Here is a 21119-nt window from a genome sequence, read left to right as displayed (position 1 = left end):
TAACCCGGCTCGTGGGCGGGGAGGCGCTGCGTTACGGGCGTGCGGGGATGACGGAGGCGGAAGCGGGTCGGGGAGGATGTAGCGGCTCTGACAGGGGCTGCGGCGCCGCGATCTCCCCGTCCCTGTGGTCAGCCGGCCCCGCCATGGAGGTAACGGCGCGGCCGAGGAACAGGAGAACCGTGGGAGGGAGGAGGGGGCGCGTGACCTTGGGCTGCAGCACGCGGGACGGGGGGAGATGCGCGCCACCCCCCCCCCCACCCCCTCCCCCACTCCCTCCCCTCTCGTGCGCAGCCCCCTCCGCGCGCCGCCGTTGGCGGGGGACCGTCAGCCAGCGGGGCGGCCGCGACTGTCGGGCGGCGCCCCTCGCCTCAGGGCCCGCCGCCGGCTGCTCTCCGGGGCCAGCGGGGCGGGCGGGGGTGGTGCAGCCCCCTCGGGCGGCAGCTGCGAGGGGGGACGATCCGGGGCCGAGGGGGGGCGCCCCGGCCCTGCCCTGCGGTTCGGGGGTTGCTCAGTGCCTCCTGGTAGAAGGTGGGGGGACGTCATCCTCTTTGCGCGGGCTGGGGGAGGTCCGCCGGTGCTGGCTGAGGGGGAGAAGCATTCAGGTGACGTACCTCTGCACGTTCACTGACGTGTTGAGTGGTTACTCTTTAAAAGTACCCACGAGTGAACAAGCATTCCTTTCCTACTGAGCTGAACCAATGTGTTAACAGTACGCCAACTATGAAACACCCACCAGCACAAGCAAACAAAATCACTGAAGTATAATATGTATCTGATGTCGCTTTCGTAACCACCAAGGAAAATCCAAAGGCAACGTTGAAGAGTTTAAAATTCACCCGTGCGATTAACTCTCCTGGTGGTTTCTGAGCTGCGCGCCTTCTGACTACGCCTCTGTTTGCCGAAGCCGTCACAAATCAAATATGTGTTTTGATGTGACTTCATATGGTTAGAGGCGGCGATGCCTAGAAGTTGCACACTGCTCAGAAAACCACTTCACAATGGTCCTTGCAGTAATGACAGTTCGCATCAAAGACTTATATAATGCATTTATACAGCAGTTAAGCTTTCTAAGAATATGTTTAGCTATTACAAAAGTAAGGGGTAGATAGCAATTAAAATACACAGAACATGCTAAACTGTGGCTTGGAAGCACCTTGATGTAGATAAATTAGTCTTGAAATTTTAAAAAACAACATGTCAGTAAAGTATGGATGCATACCATGTTTTCAGAATGGTGGAAGAAAAACGTGAGAATCCTTGCAGGATTCTGTGTTGTGCTTGTACGTGTACTGGCTCACAGGTCAGATGCACCTAGCCAATGAAAAGTTCAGGGTTTTTTAGTAAGCATTTTCCTCCTTCTAATTCAAATGGGTCAAGCCCTCTACACAAGCTGCTTGTGGTTTCTGTTACCAGAACAGCGAAACTGAATGTATCATCTTACATGATACATGATTCTGCCTCTGTGCATATTAGCTTTAAGGAGAGTGAAAGTCATATGTAGATTCATCTGACCTTACTGTAGTATGGAGAGACATGTGCTATCATTTTCTAAACAGTACATACAATTTGTTGTACTTAATTATACTGCGTAAGCAAGCTTACTGCTTGCAGTGACAGTATTTTGCTATTTGCAGTGATTAATTATTAAGAATGTAAATGTTGACAAAAGTTTTGTGTACTAAGAAAATCTGAAACTTCAACTTCATAGCTTTTTTTGTTATGTTTCTTTAAATACTGTATTTATGTTTAATGGGCATGTTATTTTCTAATAAGTTTTCTAATAAGCAACATGCCAGCTCAAAAAAACCTCCAAAAACCTCTAGCCCATGTGATACAGAGGGAGATAACTGTAACCGCCTTTGTCCTTGGTCTGTACTTGAACTCTTATTTCTAATGATGGCCTTCCTTGTTATCTGTATCAGCCATTCTCTCTACACTGTTAGTGATTCTTCATTCTAGTAGTGCTTAGATCCAATTTGGTTTTTCCTTAGTTTCTGTTATAAGGGTTTTTTTTGTCATAATAAAGACAGTAGCAAAATAGAAGTGAAGGTATATGTGTATACATATACACACACGAAAAAATTTATGTGTGTATATATACACATATAAATATAAACAAATATTTAATAAATATATAAAATACACATTTACATTTATTTTACATAAAATTACTTTTACATTCCATAAATTTACACAGTCAATTTTTAATATAAATATTTAATAAGTTAATCTATATAAAATATAAATATTTATACACACACTGCTTCACTGTTACACACACATGATAGCATGAAGGAAAAAGCAGGGTAAAGGTCAAAGCTTGGAAATGTTACCCTTAAGATATTGGAAGTGTCTGTTCCATTTTTCTTTGCCCCATCTTAGTTACATATGTTTCTTCAATTTTCCAAGTACAGGTAAACATCTCTCATATAAACCACTGCAAAGTAACATAGAGTCTGCCAGATTAGATCTGTGGAAGTTTACAGCAGAAGGCATTATGCATGGATGTTAGGAACAGAGCGCCCAGAATTTGCAGCCTTTTGAAGTCTGTTTGTCAGGCCAGCACTTTTAGTGCTAGCCAGTGTGGTTTTTTTTTAAAAAAAAAAAAAAAAAAAAAAAGCATGTGTTGGGGTTGTATTTTCTTCAACAGAGCCCTGGCTTCGCAGAGTCTTTTCAAATACATTGGTTAGGCCAGTAATTTTAGTGAGAACCACTGTGTTTAAGAAAGAAAGAAGAAAAGTAGAGGACTATATGTGGTTCAGAAGTTCCCAAAGTTTGATTTAACCGCTGCTCCTCTAGAAGTTTGGGTTTTTCGTTCATGCCTTTATTCATGTCTTTTTATGGCATTGTTCTTGTCTTCTAAGAACAAGATAGTGAATCACTGTTTTATAACCTCTTGTAAACAAAAAGATTTTTCAGTACTGTATCAATTCTGGATGCCCATTCACTAATGGAATCATAAGATCATACTGGTTTGGAAATTGGGGAATTTTCTATTCTGCTGTTGTATTGGACTAATCACAGTAGATCTCTATCAGTTTTTTCCCCCTTATCCTTCTGACTAGTTCTACAAATATGTTTTAAATTTTTTTCTTGAGCTCCCAGTATATTCAGTGTTTGCAGACTTCCAGTTAGTTCCTTTGGTGTTCTGTGTTAGAAAGACCAGTTATCACAGATTGTGGTTTACTTTGTTGCAGGTACAAGATGCTGGGCAAGAGATGGTGGCGTCTTCTGTCACACCAGGATCAGGCAAATCAAAGGTAATCAGACCTCGCAAATCTAATTTATTTGGACAGCAGTAGTTGAAAGGGTTACAGCTTAGCATGCAAGCTGTGACTAATAGGAAGGCATAAAGGTATTTTTAAACAATTTCCTGTCTTCCAGATTTCATGAAAAATTGATTTACAAACAGTAGGCTAAGGTGTTTTGGAAAACAGAGGGAAAAAGATGTCTTATTGGTGTGTTCACTTCCTGTCATAATACTTGATAAAATATTGGGAGCATCTAGTTTGGCAGTGGTCTGTTTCATAATGTACACAGACTTCTTTGCATACGTTTGAAGTAAACTTAAATGATGTCAAGGTTAGGTCACCATGCTATTTTCAAAATGTTGTTCAAATTATATTACTGAATTGTAACTCCTCCCAGCTGAGTTTTCTGTTCTAACTGATGCTGCCCAGTTGTGCGCTCTAGAATGATTTTGGGAAAGTACAGAATTAGGAGTATTATCTATTATTGCACTTGAAATAACACAACAGCGGTAACTTGGACTCTTAGTGTTCTTGCAAATGTGCGGCAAGACAGTTTCTTGCCCTAAAATTTAGCTTCCTGGAAGTTGGATGCTAAAATGTTCTTTTTTTCTGTTTACCTCTGGGTTAGAGGAAGCTGGTTTCTATAATATGTATTCTTTTACAGCTGGACACATTGCCCAAAGAAGATCTCATCAAGTTTGCAAAAAAGCAAATGATGCTTATACAAAAAGTGAAGTCAAGATGTACAGGTACCTTACTGGAAAGAGAACTATTTCTGCCTTAATGCTTGCTGCTATTTGACTTTTCCTAATATCAATGCAAATTTTTGCTAGGTATATCTAAATTTGTGGCAAATATCCTAGATATTTTTTTTTCCCTGCGATTTCACTATTTTTTCTGGGAGGGTGAGGACTGAAGTTCTTAGAGCAAGGGAGGGAAGGAAAAGAAACATTGCTTTTGTCAGGTATTAGATGAATTTTGATGTGGCAGAGTGGCACAATGGAACGATATAGCTTGTGCCAGAGCTGAAGTGGGACTTGTCATTGTCTGTTCTCCCTATTGGTTGCTGAGATACCTGTTGCTTTTCAGGAAGCATATGGGAGGGAGAATATCTCTGATAGGTTTTGCATAATTAGCACTGTTATAGAGTATAGTGGCTTCTTTAAAATAGTTAGCTACTTTATATTTATATTTATTTATGTATTATTATTTGTTAACTATTATTTTTTTTTTTAATTTTTATTTTATTTATTTATTTATTATTATTATTTATTATTATGTGTTAACTACCTAAAAGTATCCTGTGTAAATCTGTGCTCTCATGTGCTGTCCCTTTCGTCTCTGCTGTCCCTTTTCTTCCAGTAACCCACTACTTGGACTGGTGTCACTTCCCTGTGTTTGGAGTTACAGTTATGCTGACTGCTGGTAGCTGCCTGGCGAAACAATAAGGATAGGGATGGGCTATACTAGGCTTTTCCTCAGTGGGGTTATTAATAAGATCTTGTTCTTCTACCTGCTGCCTATTTTTAGAGAATGAGCAGGAACTGAATATCTTTTCTCTGGCTTAAATTGATCATGAAATAGATAAGAGGTTTGTTTTGTTTTTTTTTTAATGATTGTCTTAAGTTCTATCTGTTATCCCTCCACGCAAGAAAGGAAGCTTCGCTTCCTCAGGAAACCATGCTAACTGTCAGGACTGGACAAGTAGTACTGAATGTTTGTTCACTTTCTGTTAGCCCTTTATATCACTCAGTAACAAAGAAAAATTCATGAAGTAAAAGACACCTCTGATTTGAAGAGGAGTGTTGTTAGGCACTGGATTTACTAGTAATTTGCTACTGTGATGGAGCATCAATTCATGCTGTGAAATTCCTATACTTCTTTCTTAAGAACTAGAGAAAGAGATTGAAGAGCTCAGATCTAAAGCAGCTGCTGGAGGAGCTGATGATATTATTCAGGTAGGAACACGTAATGTGTTTCTAATGTATTACATAATGTTAGCTGAAATAAACCTACAGAAATAATTTGTGGTAAGTAGCTTTAAAACTGTTATTCAAATTGAGTGTAATCAATTTTCAGGAATTCAAGAGACTTCTTAAAATCTCTTCTTTTCCTCCTCCCCCAGCACCCTTACTCCATTTTTCAGAAAACACTATCAGTTCTGTGAGGAATAGTATGGTTTCCTCAGCAAGAGTTTTTCCTTGTGTAGCTAGTTAGACAGGCTTTTGTTTATTTTAGAATGATCACTGCAGCAAGACTTCAGCCATTTAGAAAACTTCTGAGACAGTAATTCTGTGAGATAAGAAACACATAATTAAAGTTGCATGTCACAAGATATACTTCTAGGAAAGTAACTGGAATTTTTTTAAGTGGCAAGAACATGTGTCTTTCTCAAAGTAAGGGTCATTGACAGCGTATGAAAGTGAAAGTTGGTAGTGAGGAGGAATTTATCAACTGGAAAATTGTTTTTAAAAATTTGGATGGAGATTTCTTTTCTACAGAAGGGGAGCTTCCCCCCCAGATAAAAAAATATTGCTGATCAGGAATATGATTTTTGAACAGAACCTGTTACTCAACATCATTGTTCTAGTCTACCTGTTCCACATGTGTCATATGTGCGTTACAGTAACTTTTAAAATCAGACTGATCTCTTTAATTGCTAAAAAAGGCCATGACCAATATGTGAGTTCCTATGGTTTTCAAAAATTGTTCAGACTTCCATTGTTAAGTAACCCTTCTTTCAGTGGTCTTTCTCCCTTAAAATTAGGCTCTCACAGAAAGACTGGATGTTGTACTTCTGGAAAAAGCTGAAAGTCAGCAGCAGTGTGTAGCTCTGAAGAAGGAAAATATTCAAAGAAAGCAAGAAGCAGAGGTACTGAAATGGGCAATAGAACATTACTAAAATATTTCAGAACTGTGTTTATTTTCTAGTTTTGTTTGTTGTGTACTTCACTTTCACTTAAAACTTTTTTTTCACTTACCCGTGTTCTGTTTTACCTTAAAAAAAATGTGAAGGCTTCATATGTTACAGCATATTTTCTCTGTAACCCCTAATTTATGGTTTATATAGGGCTGACAATAAATATAAAATTTTTATATGCACCAGCTAGATCCACAGCTGTTCAAAAAAGATTCAGTTTGTGCATTAGTAGCCTACATACATGATGGCCTCAATCAATCGGCTCTGTCTTTCTATGGGAAATATGAAGTTTACATTCAGATATTCATAGGAAGAAGCCTGTCAGCCACGGCATCTAAATTATGTCTGTAATCTGAATTAATAATAAAGTGAAGAGTGAATTGCTTGCAATTGGTGAACATTGTTATATCCCAGATACTTGAATTTGATGCACTAAAAGTAATTTGGTCTTTAATACATTAGCAGAATAGTTGCTAAAGATGAGATCTGTCATGACCAGTTTGTGAAATTAAGCTGATAAACATGATTTAAGACTTAGTTTTCCTTTCTTATTCTGAAAACGTTTTTGTACTCTCTGCAGTGTCTTCTGAGTTCAGTTGTCCTATAGCAATTTTTAAAACTAAGGACTCCTAAATCTGCTAATTCATTATTGTAAACATTTTATTTGGAAATTCTGTGTGCTAAACTACCAGTATTTAACAACTTGCATGTTTGTTTAGGCTGCAGTGGCTAAGACAGAAGAATTGCAGAAGCAACTGGAGCAATCAAGTATTGACTCACTGAAAGAAATAAAAGCTCTGAAGAGTGAATTAGCAGATGCACAATGCAAACATGACGAGGACTTGGCAAAGCTGAAAATGGAATTAGAGGAACAAGTGAAGAAACAAATGGGGCTGGTCGAACAGATTGAATGTCATCGTGATAGTGAAAAAGAAGTTAAAAGTCTACAAGATGATGTCCAAAGAATTAAATCTACTTATGAGGAGCAAATTTTGTGTCTAAGCAAGCAGTTGGAAGCTGCAAATGAAGACAAAGCCAAAGAAGTGACAAATCTGCAAGAAACTATTAAAAGCAACTCTCAGTGTTACTATAATGAAATCAATAATCTGAATGAAGAGCTTAAAAAATTAAAAATCGCCCATCAGGAAGAGGTGCCAGAGCTGATGCACCGGATTGAAATATCATCTAAAGAAAACGAAGAAAAGCAAAATCAGATAAAGCAGTTACAGCACAATTTGGCAGAGGAGCGCTTAATAAAAGAGAAAAATGTGAAGGATGAAATGTGTGCTCATACTGACCAGTGTGAATATGACTTGAAGCAGCTGAGAGAAGTCTTAAATAAAAATGTAGAAAGCAAGATAAATCTTGTAGATACACAACAAGAACCTTGTGTAGAAGCGAAAATGGAAGAAAAGGTTAGGCACCTGGAGCATAGCTTAGAAGAGCTCCAGTCCCAACATAGTATATTAAAAGATGAGTTAACTTACATGACTAATGTTAAACTAAAACTGGAAGAGGAAATTTATCACATAAAGGATGAGTACTTTCATGAGCGCGAAGACTTGGACTTTAAGATAAATGAATTGCAGCTTACTAAAGAAGATTACTGTTGTGTAATTGAAAAATTAAAATTGGAGCTTCAGGCAGCAAGACAGCACTGTGAGGCCACTGTAAAAGAGCATAAGTTAGAAACTCAAACTCTGAAAGAGCAACATAAGAGAGAAATTTCTGAATTAAATGAAACTTTATTATCTAGTTCTGAAAACGAAAAGATGGCATTAGTTTTTGAAACGCAGGAGCTTAGAGAACAACTTGAAAAGCTAACTCAGGAGAAAGAAGAAGCAGTGTCCAATTACAACAGCCTGAGAGAAACAATGGAAACCCTACAGGCTGAGCTAGGGGAATCTGCTGGAAAGATCAGCCAGGAGTTTGAATCAATGAGACAACAGCAAGCTTCTGATGTCAGTGAACTGCAACAGAAACTCCGAGCTGCTTTCAATGAAAAGGATGTTCTTCTTGAAACTGTGAATCGCCTCCGGGAAGAAACAGAAAAATTGTCATCAAATCTGCTAGAGGTAGAAGAACTTAAATGTAAAATTGTTAGCCTTCAGGAGGAGAATAACACAATAACAAGCTCCATCGACCAAAAAGAGACTGCTATGAAAGAACTGGAAGAGAAGATCATTGCTCTTACTGATCAAAACAAGGATATTTTAAATGAAGTAAAATGCTTGGGTGAAGAGAGAGAAACCCTTCAGGAAAGGTGCAAGCAAGAACAAGAAAAAGTTCAGGAACTTCAGCAAGAAATAGATGTTGCTAACCGGTACAATAGCGACCTGAAGAACAAGGTGGAGGAATTAACAGAGAGACTGAATGAAGCTTTAACTGGGAAGAGTGAAAATGTGCAAACACTAGAGCAACTGGAAAACCAGATTGAATCTCTGGTACGTGAAAGAGAGAACCTTTCATCTGAAGCATATAGTCTTCGTGAGGAAAATAAGAAAGTAATTCAGGAAAAGGGCAAATTAAGTGAAGAGCTGGAAAAGATTACATCTGAAAAACATAGTTGGTTAGTGTTGAAAGAGCAGTCTGAAAACTTAGAAAAGAAACTAAAAATGATGACTGCAGAAAAAGACCATATATCAACATTACTTGAAAGTGAACAAGTGCACAGATCCATTGTAAAAACGCAGCTGTACCACTTACTTGAGCAAGTGGGGTCCAGCATTTCAGATTCTAATGAAGAATATGATTCTCTTAATTTATTAAAAATTATGAATGAATACTTGGCAAAAATGAAAGAAGAGCAGTGCCTTGCTCTACAGAATGAGGAGAAGGTTCTTAATTTGCAGCGTGAAGTTGAGAGACTAGAGGAAGAAAACGCAGCTCAATATGCAGAACATAGATCCCTGATTCAGGATTTTGAAAAAGAAAAGGATCTCTTGAGAGAAGAATTGGAAGGAGCGTTGTCTGAAAAAGCAGCACTTCAACATGATATCCAGGAGCTGAAGAATGCTAGTGAAAAAACAAGGATTGAAAATCAAGACCTCTTAGCTAATATTCAAGAGATCACTCAAAAACTTGCTTTCTATGAAAGTCAAATACAAGAACAGCAAAAAGGATCAGAAAAACAAGACGACTTAAATTTCATTCTGGAACAAAAGGAAACTGAACTTAGAAATGTGAAAGACGAACTGAGTTCTCTAAAGGTTATATTTTGTTATTGAAGTATACAGACTAAACCTCTAAAAGTCTTCAGAATTAAGGTTCAAAAAATACTTTCAATTCTCTCCTTTTTTTTTTTTCTTCTTTTTTTCCTTCCCTTGGCCTCAAAGTGAGTTTCCCTTCTAGAAAGCACATGTTTCTGAGTTTCCTAGCACCTCAGAATACCCGACCCTCAGGGGGAAAAAAAAAACCAAACAAAACCAATTGTAATGCTATTTTGACGAAAGCTGTTTGTGCTTGAACCTCTCTTCCTATCAATACGCCCAAGTGCTCATTTAACTAGATGGACTAACTGACCTCATCATCTTTCACTTCTAACTTTCTATGACTCTATCTAAAACAAAACTCCTGCTTAATCTGCATTAGCTGCTCCTAACTTCAGGTCCTGGGAATTGATGGTTACATAAAACTGGCAGCTGCAGAATTAATGGTCTCCCATTTTTTGTCATCAGACAGGATGGAAAGCAGCTGTTTAGAGGTTGGAATGTTTTCCTTTCAACATAAGTATGCTTTTCAGTTGCCAAGCTGATATGAAATTGTACATAAAGACTTTCTTGGTAGTAAGAATGTAGACACAGTCCAGCTGTAGCTGAAAGTTCTGGTAGCTTGTTAGGGGAAAAACAGGTATCACAAAGAAATTATTGTAATACTTCTTATATCTTTGTTTATAATACAGAATTTAATGGAGACATTGACGGAGAAAACTGATCAACAGTCTTCAGTAGCAGAGCTTCAAGAAAAAATTGGTATATTTCTCGCTGTTCTCTTATGTAAACAGTTTGGGGTTTTTGGATTGTTAGTTTTTCCTTCTCTGCATAATTGTCCTGGATTTCCTACAAGCTAAGGCAGGTGGGGAATTAGATATCAATGCAACTTTCTCAAAATTCCTTCCATTAGAGACTTAAAATATTGTTAGCAATCTTAAGTCAGTTACCACTTGATATTTCTTAAGGTTTTTTCTTTCTGTGTACGTTTGGCTACAGTGTAGTGGATTTCATCTTTATTTTTAAAATATGGGAAATAATTATGTCAGTAAGAATCCCTAAGGCTGCCAAGAGGAGAGGAAAGCAACACTTTGCCCAAACTCTGTTGCCTCATTGCCGTTACCCCAATACATTAGAAAGAAAATGGTTCCGAGTTGTTACAACTGTATGCAGAAGTAAACAGGAATACAGCTTTTAACATTAACTGTGGTGGAAGCCTCAGAAACAGGGAAGGACTCCCTAAGCTGTCTGTGTGGCTGGATGTTTAGCTCCAAATTAAATTTAAATGCTTAACTGAATGAAACATTTTAACATCTCCCCCTGCTTTATATTTTGTTTTGTTTCAAAGTCACGCTGGTATTTCTGTTCTACTTGAATTTCGTTTTATTTCCTCTCTTGGAGAGAGGGGAGGAGTGTTTTTTCACTTTCTTATTTATTTATTTTAGGAAAGCTGGAAAAAGAATCTGCAGAAAAAGGAGAGAAGCTAAATAAAATTAAGGTTGTTGCTGTGAAAGCAAAGAAAGAATTAGATGCCAGCCGAAAAGAGGTACCCTGAATACTTCTTAATATGAAGAACGTCCTGCATGTGGGGTTCTGTTTTAATGACACTCACTTCTTTGTGATAAGGTGCAGACTCTGAGGGAAGAATTGGAGTTGGTTCGATCAGAAAAAGATCAGTTGTCTGCTTCAATGAAAGATGTCATTCAAGGGGCTGAAAGCTATAAGGTAAGAATAGTACTGTATTTACAAAAGACAGTTAACTGACAGAAAATACTTTGCTTTTGAAGCCTAGCCTGGATATATATTGCTATTTACTTGCGCGAGTATGTTTGACAAAAGAAATTATGTCAGTACAGTTGAGTACCCAAATCAAGAAATGTAAGGTTCTAGTAAGAGAACTGTGCAGCGGCTTTCAGAAGAAAATAAGGTGCTTCCTTTCTACTAGATGATATTTTTAAACCTTTTAAATCTATCATCATACATATCAAACAATGTGCTGCTGAGGCAAAACATAAATCCTTGTGAATTCTTCAAAGTACATTCAATTGGGGATCAGTTAGGAAGTCCTTAAGTGATAAAGACATAATCTAACAATTTCCTGGGAGCGGGTCCTCTTGGAGCACATCTCTGGGCACATGAAGCAGAAGCAGGTGACTGGGGACAGTCAATATTGACTCACAAGGAGTAAATTGTGTCAGATTAATCTGACTGCCTGCCATGATAAAAGAGTTGGAGTTGTGAGTGAGAGGAGAACAGTGGATGTCACTTATCTTGACTTTAGGAAGGCTTTTGATGCTCTCTCACAGTACTCCTATATCCATGCTAGGACATTATGATCTAAATGGCTAAACCACTGAATGGGTGCTTAAAAAAAAAATTTAAAAAATAGTTGCATGGTTTGGCTCAGAGAGCGGCAATTAATAGCTTGTATTAGGTGCCGATAACAAATGGGCTACTGAATGGGTCTATGCTGGGACCTGTCCTGTTTACCAGTGACCTGGAGAAGGTGATGGAGTACACATTCATCAACTTTTCACTTTATTCCTAATTGGGAACAGTCAATAGACTTGAGGGCAACGCTTCCATAGAGGGAGACCTAGACAGGTGTGAGGAATGGGCTGACAGAAACCTTTTGAAGCTCAATAGAGAGAGATGCCAAGTTCTTCATGTGGGAGAGAGGAAATCCTTGATACAAGCAGGGGACCATGTGGCTGCTGAAAAGAATTTCAGGGTTTTGGTAGGCAGTGCACTGAGAATGAGAAATACGTGTTCTGGTACCAAAGGAGGCAGCAGCATCCTGGGCTGCAAGAACAGGGGTACAGCCAGTAAGTCAAGGGAAGTCATTCTCTCTTTGGTCAGCACTCCCTGAAGGTGAAGGATCTAGAGCACAAGTCTTATGAGGAATGGCTGAGGGAGCTGGGGTTGTTTAGTCTGGAGAAAAGGAGGCTGAGGGGAGACCTGATTGTTCTCTGCAACTACCTGAAAGGAGGTTGTAGCGAGGTGGGTGTCAATCTCTTCTCCCAAGTAGCTAGAAACAGGACGAAAGGAAATGGCCTCAAGTTGTGTCAGGAGAGGTTTAGGTTGGATATTAGGAAAAATCTATTCACCAAAAGGGTTGTCAAGCATTGGACCAGGTTGCCCAGAGAAGTGGTTGAGTCACCATCCCTGGAAGTATTTAAGAGATGTGTAGACCTGGTACTTAGGGACATGGTTTAGTGGTGGACTTGGCAGTGTTAGATTTACAGTGGGACTTCATGATCTTAAGGGTCTTTTCCAACCTAAATGGTTCTATGAGAGGCAGTAGTCCTAAATTGAAATGAGAGATTCCAAATGGATAAGTGGATAAACATTTTTACCCTATGAGGATGGTCAAGCTTTGGAACAGGTTGCCCACAGGTGTAGTGCCATCTCCATCCTGGCAGGCAGGTCCTTGGAAAGACCTGACAGGGAAGAGCTCTCAGCAGCCTGGTCCGATCTCACTGCTGACGGTGCTTTAAGTAGGGGATTGAATGTAGACCCCCTGAGGTATCTTCCAACATAAATTATTCTAGAATTTCATGAATTGAAAATGGTTTCTCCCAGAGCCTGTAATGGAACGATAGCTGTCATTTCATTCTGATATTTCTGATACTGCAGTGAGACAACTTATATGCTGAAACATTAGGAAGAAAAGCAAGCATATTCTGTACATCAGACACTTATGCAATGTATGTTGTAAAAAATGATGGTTTTGTGTTTGTATGCATTAAGAATCTTTTGATGGAATACGATAAGCAAGGAGAACAGCTGGATTCTGAAAAAGGCAGAGCAAATGATCTTGAACATCAGATAGATGACCTCACAAGACAGCTACATGTGTCATCCCAGCAGGTCAGTTTTGTATGTATGCCTGATCTGTTAATAATTACAGTAAAAATTATTTTACCAATTGAGCTTAAGTTTCAGTCATCCGATTGTTGCTATGTAGTTTCATAACCGAAGTGCCTTTTAGGTAGTGACTTGAAATTCAGGGGCTTTTTTTCAACATCTGATATCTTATCTGGGCTGTGACAAAAGTGAATATATCTAGAACGTCTGGCACTTTCATAGAAAGGGTTTAATTCACCCCAGGTCAGCTCACAGAAAAGAGCAGGCGATGAACTCTGGCTTCGGTTGGACGTATAACTCTGCTGCATGTACCAGATATAAAAACAAAGTATCAAACTTGCACTGTTTCTCTGATTTCATACCTACACTTCTCAAAGTACGGTAACCATGAAGTATTATGGTTTTTTTCTTCTGTTTCTTAGACAAAATGTAGTTTTGTTATTTAATTGACAGAGTGTTTAAGCATACTAAATTAATTATGACTTTTTGCATCTTTCACAATGATGAGACTTTACTGATGAGCAGTACTGTAGTGATGTTCAGAAGAGTCTGAGATAGTAATTAAGCAGCTCTGAGACACACTTTTGCAAAGTTAACTGAAATGGGTTTGGGATTTAGGATTTAAGCTCCCAGGTCCCATACATAATTATGCTGAAGATCCACCTAGGTGGAAGCTAGTAGTGAATAGCATAGGAAGAAATGGCAGAGAGTAGCATATATTCTGCTGATTATGCAGCTGTTGATTTATTCAAGTTTGTTAGAAAGTATTTTGTAAATAAAACCACTGTGTAGGTGATTGGCAGCTTCTTTCACTTATACTTCATTCTTAATCTGCATAATAGAGACTAAAATAAAACACTGAAGATTTCAGAATTAAATCTGTTACAATCCCTGTAAAAATAGCCCAGATACAGGAGGTGTTCTTGCTATATATTGATGTGACCTCGTTGAAGGCTTGGCGGTGCTGTGGTTAAATCTTTTTTTATGGAATTAATGGTATGATCATTTATTTATAAATAAAGCAGATGCATTTAAAGTGGAGAAATAAGTACTTGTACATTGAATAGTCATGTGGGAGGAAGGTGATTCTTGCAGAAGGCATACTTTTTTTCAGATTTCTTGTAATTCTAGCCGTTTTACAGAAGGCTGGGCAAATGAACTCTAAACAAAATAATTGAATTGTACTGGTGACTTTAATTTAGGCTGTTTCTTCTTCTGGTTTAAAACAATGAAGAGGGACAAGACTCATCTGTAGGAGTGGTGTTTGTAAGGGAGTTGAATAGAAATCAGTGTTTTGGTTTGGTTTATTTTTTTAAATATAAACAACATCTTCTCTGTCAGGGTCACACACAAATTCAGCTTATGTTTTTATCTTTCCACTATGATCATTTCAGCATGATCAGTTACAGTCTGCTAATGAAGACCTCCTGGCTCGTGTTGAAACACTGCAATGTAATGCTAAGCTGCTGGAAGCTCAGATACTGGAGATACAAAAAGCCAAGGCAAAGGCCGACAAAGAACTAGAAGCTGAAAAGCTTCTAAAAGAACAGAAAACAAAGGTAGTACTCTGTAGATATGGCAAATGGCCTGAAGCATTACTTTCACTGGGTGTAACTTCTGTTAGACCTTTGTAAACTGTGTTTTTATAGAACAAGTTCCATACTTTATCTTCTTGTTATTGAAAGAACTTTGTGAGACTGTCACTTAAAGCAGATTGGGGATTGTTATAGAATGTGAAAAACACTTCATAACCTTCTGGGCTTTTCTTATCTGGCCTTTGTACAACCTAAGTGTGTGTGTGTGTAAGTGTAAATAAGATGCTGACATCTAATTTGAAATTGGACTGCATAATTGAGAAGTGTTTAAATTTCAGGAACATAGTAGTGCTCTCCGAGAAATGGAGGAGCTTCAGATGCAACTTCAGAAGGAAAAGAAACATCTGCAGAAAACTATGCAAGAACTAGAGCTGGCCAGAAAGGTAGAGTTGCTGTTCATGTTAGTACTTAATGGACTACCAAAGATTTTGGCCCACCTTGCTGTGTTGAATGCCTCCCTTTATGTTCTGAGGATTTTAAGACCCAAGGTTTGCAAAAGGGAAAACACGAGAGTTTTTACCCCTAGTTTTCTGTTTGGAGAGCTGATTTGTGCTTTTGGGTTTGGGGGTTTTGTTTGTTTGTTTGTTTTAGTTTGGGTGATGTGGCCTGTCGTGAGTAGAAATAGTAGAAGAATTCAGATGTACGGGGTACTTGTATGGTGCACTATTCAGAAGCTGCCCTTGTTGTTAGGACTGAAGATGATAGAAACTAATATCTGCAAAATACCGACTGGTGAAAGCATTTAAACTAGCAACGGGTTTTTCAAAGCTTCTGGTTCTTGTTTGAAAACAGATTATTTACTGAGGATATGGAGTCCTGCTGAATGGGTGTTGCTTGTGGATATGGATAGTAATAAAGGTTTTGTTAGATGGGCAATATAACTTTAAAAAAAAAAAATTCTTAGCAGCCAAGGCAGATTGTAAGCTGTAACTTCATTGTGTGTAACTTGCAGGATGCTCAAAAGAGTACACTGATGGATATGGAAATAGCTGATTATGAAAGGCTAGTAAAAGAACTTAATCAGAAGATTACTGATAAAGATAGCAGAATAGAAGATCTCGAGCAGGAGACAGGTATCCAGAAACAGAAGCAAGAGACCCTCCAGGAAGAAATAAGTGAGTAAACTATAAACAGCAAGAGCTTTTATGGTATAGTTAGTAATGGTAAAAAATACAATTCACAAACAACTTGAGTCAATCAGTGAGAGTACAGTTTGCAGGGAAAGTTAAACAGTTACGTAGTCAAAATTACTTCTTTTTAAGGGAAACTTTACTAGGTTATCAGTCACTTGATCTTGTATTCAGCAAATAAAAGCCAAATTGCCTGCCTGAAACTGTGTTTCTTGCACAATTAAGTTGATCCTAGGTTCTGAAAGTGGCTGACTGACGGGGGTTTTCATTCTGACATACGACACTGAAAAAACTTTACTAGGTAGCACGTGGTTAAAAATTTCATTTCGTCCTATCCTTACATGTAAGTCTTAAAAGAATTTCATTTATTTGAAGATCTTTGTGATACTTGGAAATAGGATACTAAACTTACTGCAAGCTACTTGTTTGACAGATTTCATAAGAGCTGCAGAATTTGCTTAAATATTTTCCAATATTTTTAAGGAAATATAGGAAGGGAAGTTTCGTTTGCATGTAACTGCTATTTTCTGCATTAGAGTCACTTCAGTCAACTATGCAACAGGATGAGGAAAGAAATGCCAAGATAAAACAACTCCTGGTGAAAACCAAAAAAGAACTGGCTGATTCAAAACAGGCTGTAAGTCCAGATGTTAATGACTGTGTATTCGATTTTTAAACTAATTTTTAAAAAATGGGCTGGTAGCTGAATTATTAAGTTGCAGAGGTTTGGCGTTTATTAATAACCAGATAATTTTATCATGCAGGAAAATGACCATCTAATGTTGCAGGCATCATTAAAAGGGGAACTGGAAGCCAGTCAACAACAAGTGGAAGCGTATAAGGCAAGAAACTTCACTTCTTTATTAGAGGTTTCTTATTTAAGTAACAAGGGTGCAATTCATACTGGGCAGATGGAATATAGGCTGAAGAATGAAAAAGTTGTTTTTATTACTAGGTTACTGGTCCCTCTTCTTAAATGAGTTTTGTCTGTTTGTTGTTTTCCCCATATATTTCCCCTGTGGTGTTCTTTAAACAGATTTACCCTTTCTTGTTCCTCTTTCCTTTCCCTTTCCACCAAAAGAGAGGACTGCGTAGTTCGAAGTTTGTAACTGGGATATGTTTTAAAAGAATTCGTTTAAAAATGGAAGTTGCTCAGCTTAAAAACAAAAGAACGCAACATCATCAGCCAAAATCTTAAGTGTTGTCTACTTGTATAAATTTTGTTAGTTGTGCAGAATAGGGATTGGATGTAATGAAAGGTAGCAGGGAAGGGAAGAGAGAGGGGTTAGCTTTCTTAAATGCTGCCACCCCACCACTGTAATTTTACCTTCAGTTCTCTCTTTAAACAACATCCCCACATCTACTTTTTATTCTATTTTAATTGCATTTTAATTTCATATTCACCAGTTCTGTGCAGAAGTTACGGTAGCAGAATACTATGTGCTCGGTGGCACATCCCCTTGGAGAAGGAAGTAAAAAATCTTGTCATACTGAAATTTTCAACTCACTTTTTCAGATTCAAGTGGCTGTATTAACATCAGAAAAGCATAAAGTTCAGGAACACCTGCGAACTTCTTCAGAGCAACACCAGCGTACCTTGAATGCTTACCAGCAAAAAATTGCAACCTTGCAAGAAGAGTGCAGAGCAGCCCAGGTACTGTAGTGCAAGAAGTAATTTCAGAGACTTCAGAACAGAGATTTACTCATGCTCTGTCTGCTTCTCTAAAACCATTTTGCAGATCTTTCACTCTTGTCTTTTTGTCTGTCTGGAATTGGGAATTATCCTGGTGCTTAATGTGTTTGAGTGGTGGTATAGAGGAGAAGCCAGACTCTGTTCTGGTGTCGTGTATCACTTGTGGTGGAACGTCTGGACTGCACCCTTCTACTTCCAGTAGGGAAGACCCATGATGATAGTGGGGAGTCAGAGTTCATTTAGGATGATTAGCAAGTGTACGTTGGGCGGGGGGGGAAGCCTTTAAAGAAAAGGGGGGAAGAACAAACAGAAAAGGAATATAATTTGCTCCATGTAAAAACAGTTAGTGTAGATACCACTTCAAAAAGAAACCAAAACTGTGAAAAATATATTTGCAAGCACCTTTTTGATATGCTGCTATGTGAGCAGCTTCTTAATTGGCAGCTGAGCTACATGTGAAACTGAAACTATTGCTGAGGTTTTTATTATTTCTGGGGTTTTTTGTCCATATGACACTATGTTAGATGTTCCTGAAATCTAGTGTTTGCACTGGAGACAGACAGATCCAGAATATAGTAGGACTGTTATGTTAAGGCGATCTTTATGGACATGAATGCACCCACACCCTAGACCCTTTTGTATGATAGGTATGCATCCTGCAGATAAGTAACAGTTGAATGCAGCCTCTTTAAAAATTTCTACATTTGAAAAAGGTGAACTGAAATGGATAAACTTTTTTGTTGCTGCTACAGGAGGCTTGCCTGAGTTGTACTGGTAGATATGGATCATGGTTTTACAAATGCCTTCTTCATAACTAGGGACTTACAACACCTGCCCATGGCGGCTTGCTCCTTGATGTTGTGAAACCAGTCAGACTGTACATCTTCCATGATGCCGTGGCTTGAAGCTGTTGGAAGGTTAGCCTTCCTCTTTAGGTGCCCTGCATCTAAAAAAATAGATATTATTACAAGGTTATTAACAAAGGAAGATTCTGTCCAAAGGATAGTAGGTTAGAAGGCAGAAGTCATGCTGACTTTTAAGGCTGTGTACCTGAGGACTTAGGAATATTCTAGCTCACATAGTTTGCCTGGAAGAAAACAGAAGGATTCATTTAAAGAAATGCCCGCAAATCTTACAGACTCCAGAAAAGCTGGAGCAGTGGCTGGTCAGGGTCAACACTTTGGAATTTCAAGTCACCAGTTCAGCTGAAGAGAAACTTCCCAAAATCTTCCTCTTGGAGATGACAGCATCTCAGTCGTCTCAAGGATGACTAAAGAATCCATGAGCTTCTCCTAGAGATCCAAGAATGAAAACATGCATCTGTGTTTTCTTAGAAAAATACACAACATGAGTACTTGAAGGATGGGAATAATTCTTGCTGTGTAGTGTACAGCCAAGGATGTAGCTATGTTGTGAAGTAATTTTCTGTATGTCCACATGAATTCATGTATCAGCTGAATTTAGAAGAGAAGACACACCAAACACCCTTACAGTCAACTAGAATATTATATCTTGTGCTGTGTAATACCATTACAAGATTGACTTAACTCAAAACTATGTGTAACTTTAAGGCATATTAGATTTTTGTCACCTGGGTAGTATAAAAGGAAAACAGAATTATCCCTTTTTTTTTTTCCCTTCACCTTTGCCTTCATTTAAAGCTGTTTGATAGAACTGCTTGGTTCTGAATCTGTTAAATGTAATTTTTGAATTTGCAAGTATTCCTTCTTTTCTTTAATACTGGTATGTTGCAAATCAGTGCCTCTTAAGTTTCACATTTTATGATAATTCAATTGAAGTCTAAACAAACATGATCTGTTACAAGAGATATGATTTTCATTATCCACTTAGAAGAAAATGCAACATGTGGTTCTTTATTTTTTTTTTTCAATGTGAGGTGCATTTCATTTTAGAGAAATAAGAGAGCAGTAGTCAAAAGCGTAACTTCTTAAGGGTTTGTTTTCTATGTGATAGGCTGAACAAGCATCTGTTACATCTGAATTCGAGAGCTACAAAGTCCGTGTTCACAATGTTCTAAAACAGCAAAAGAATAAATCTGCTTCTCAAACAGAATCTGAGGGAGCCAAACAAGAAAGGTAAAACTATAATTTTTATGTGCATACAGAAGGATAGTGGTACTCAAGTTATTGTGCTTGCCTCTGCAAATTTCTGACCAACAAGTGAGTTCCACTATTTAATGCTTCGCTTGAATAAGGAAAACATCAGAAGGGGAGGCAGTGTGCTTCCAAGGGAGGCAGTTTGCTTCCCCAATTACTTTGGTTAAAAAAAAAAAAAAAACCACAACAAAAACAAACCCAAACAACAACAAACCCAAATCTCTTTATTTTTATAAACAGAAGATCATCAGTTTGTACCGCGGTGGTACTGTTAGCTTTTAATTCCTTGATTTGTCTTTTTTTAACATCGGTTTTTGTGTAGGTTACCTGTTATTACAGTCAGAGGGAGAAGTAGGGTGTTAAAAAGATTCTCATGAGCTGAAATTAGCCAGCGTCTTCTGTGTAGACTTGTCATTTCTTCTGTGTGGGCATGTAATTTTCTCTGACAAAGTATTGCAGCAAAGCGCCATTTCCAACTAAGAAGAAAAGAGCGGATTGTTACAGTTCAGCTGAGCTCACTGAGCTTTTTCAGGAAGGAATGGTTTAGTGTAGGTAAAGCTCTGGCTCCCAATTCAGGCATCAGTTCCAGCAGATTTATGAAATACTTATCAGCTGTTATATGAGGAAAGACCTGGGGGGAAAAAAAGTTACACTGTCAAAAGTTCCCTGAAAATCATACAAATATAGTCATAAGCCAGGTAAATTCAGTTTCACTTCAGAAAATGTCTGAACCCACTGCAAAAGTAGATCAGTTTCTATAGTGTATTGATAGTGTATTGACAGTGTAAGTTATTGGTGACAGACTGGGCGTTTATGCATGAGATGTCGAAAGCAATTTTTGACACAGATCTTGAAACAGTACGTGCAGTTGCTGCTGAAAATCCACCAGAGGGAGACCTGTGCTCTGTAAGAGGACTTCGGTTTTATGGTTGGTTTGGGTTTGTTGTTTTGGTGTGGGGGTTTTTTTTTGCGGGGGTGGGGGTGTGTGTGTTGGTTTTTTGGTTTTTGATTTTTGATTTTGTGTTTTGCTTTGTTTAAATCTACCCCTTCTTTTCTCTGAAGCAAGCAAACTGCAAGAGTTGCATTTCTTTGTCCCAATTTCTTTTTGCAGAATTTCAAGAAGTTCTGTTATTGCTAGGTTTTTGTGAAAGAGGGTCACACTGGAAACAAAGTGGACAAGTAATCAAGCAATAAACAGATGAAAAATAGTTTTCAAAGAAATTATTTACAAGTATCAACTCTAGGGGTTAATGAGGTGTACGGTTCATGAGATAATGGAGATGTCTGCATATATAGATACACAAAGCATAAAAGGAGAATGTGTGTGATTTAAGACT

The 21119-nt window shown here is 38.3% G+C and overlaps 1 protein-coding gene across 1 annotated transcript in view; it reads left to right on the top strand.

The window, feature by feature from the left end:
• GCC2 (GRIP and coiled-coil domain containing 2) overlaps window positions 1–21119 on the top strand; it is a 31285-nt gene continuing 10166 nt past the window's right edge. Inside the window, exons 1-17 of the mRNA XM_075092127.1 lie at window positions 1–149; window positions 3198–3260; window positions 3916–4000; window positions 5142–5209; window positions 6019–6123; window positions 6891–9380; window positions 10073–10142; window positions 10826–10926; window positions 11007–11105; window positions 13131–13250; window positions 14642–14806; window positions 15121–15225; window positions 15795–15957; window positions 16509–16609; window positions 16737–16814; window positions 17489–17626; window positions 19640–19761. Coding sequence (XP_074948228.1) covers window positions 48–149; window positions 3198–3260; window positions 3916–4000; window positions 5142–5209; window positions 6019–6123; window positions 6891–9380; window positions 10073–10142; window positions 10826–10926; window positions 11007–11105; window positions 13131–13250; window positions 14642–14806; window positions 15121–15225; window positions 15795–15957; window positions 16509–16609; window positions 16737–16814; window positions 17489–17626; window positions 19640–19761 — 4175 coding nt within the window. The 5' untranslated portion in view covers window positions 1–47. The remainder of the gene's footprint in view (window positions 150–3197; window positions 3261–3915; window positions 4001–5141; window positions 5210–6018; window positions 6124–6890; window positions 9381–10072; window positions 10143–10825; window positions 10927–11006; window positions 11106–13130; window positions 13251–14641; window positions 14807–15120; window positions 15226–15794; window positions 15958–16508; window positions 16610–16736; window positions 16815–17488; window positions 17627–19639; window positions 19762–21119) is intronic.

The sequence above is a fragment of the Phalacrocorax aristotelis genome, chromosome 1 (assembly GCF_949628215.1).
Source record: "Phalacrocorax aristotelis chromosome 1, bGulAri2.1, whole genome shotgun sequence".
NCBI lineage: Eukaryota > Metazoa > Chordata > Aves > Suliformes > Phalacrocoracidae > Phalacrocorax > Phalacrocorax aristotelis.
Note: the sequence above shows the minus strand (reverse complement) of the source record. Positions and strands in the feature narration are given on the sequence as shown.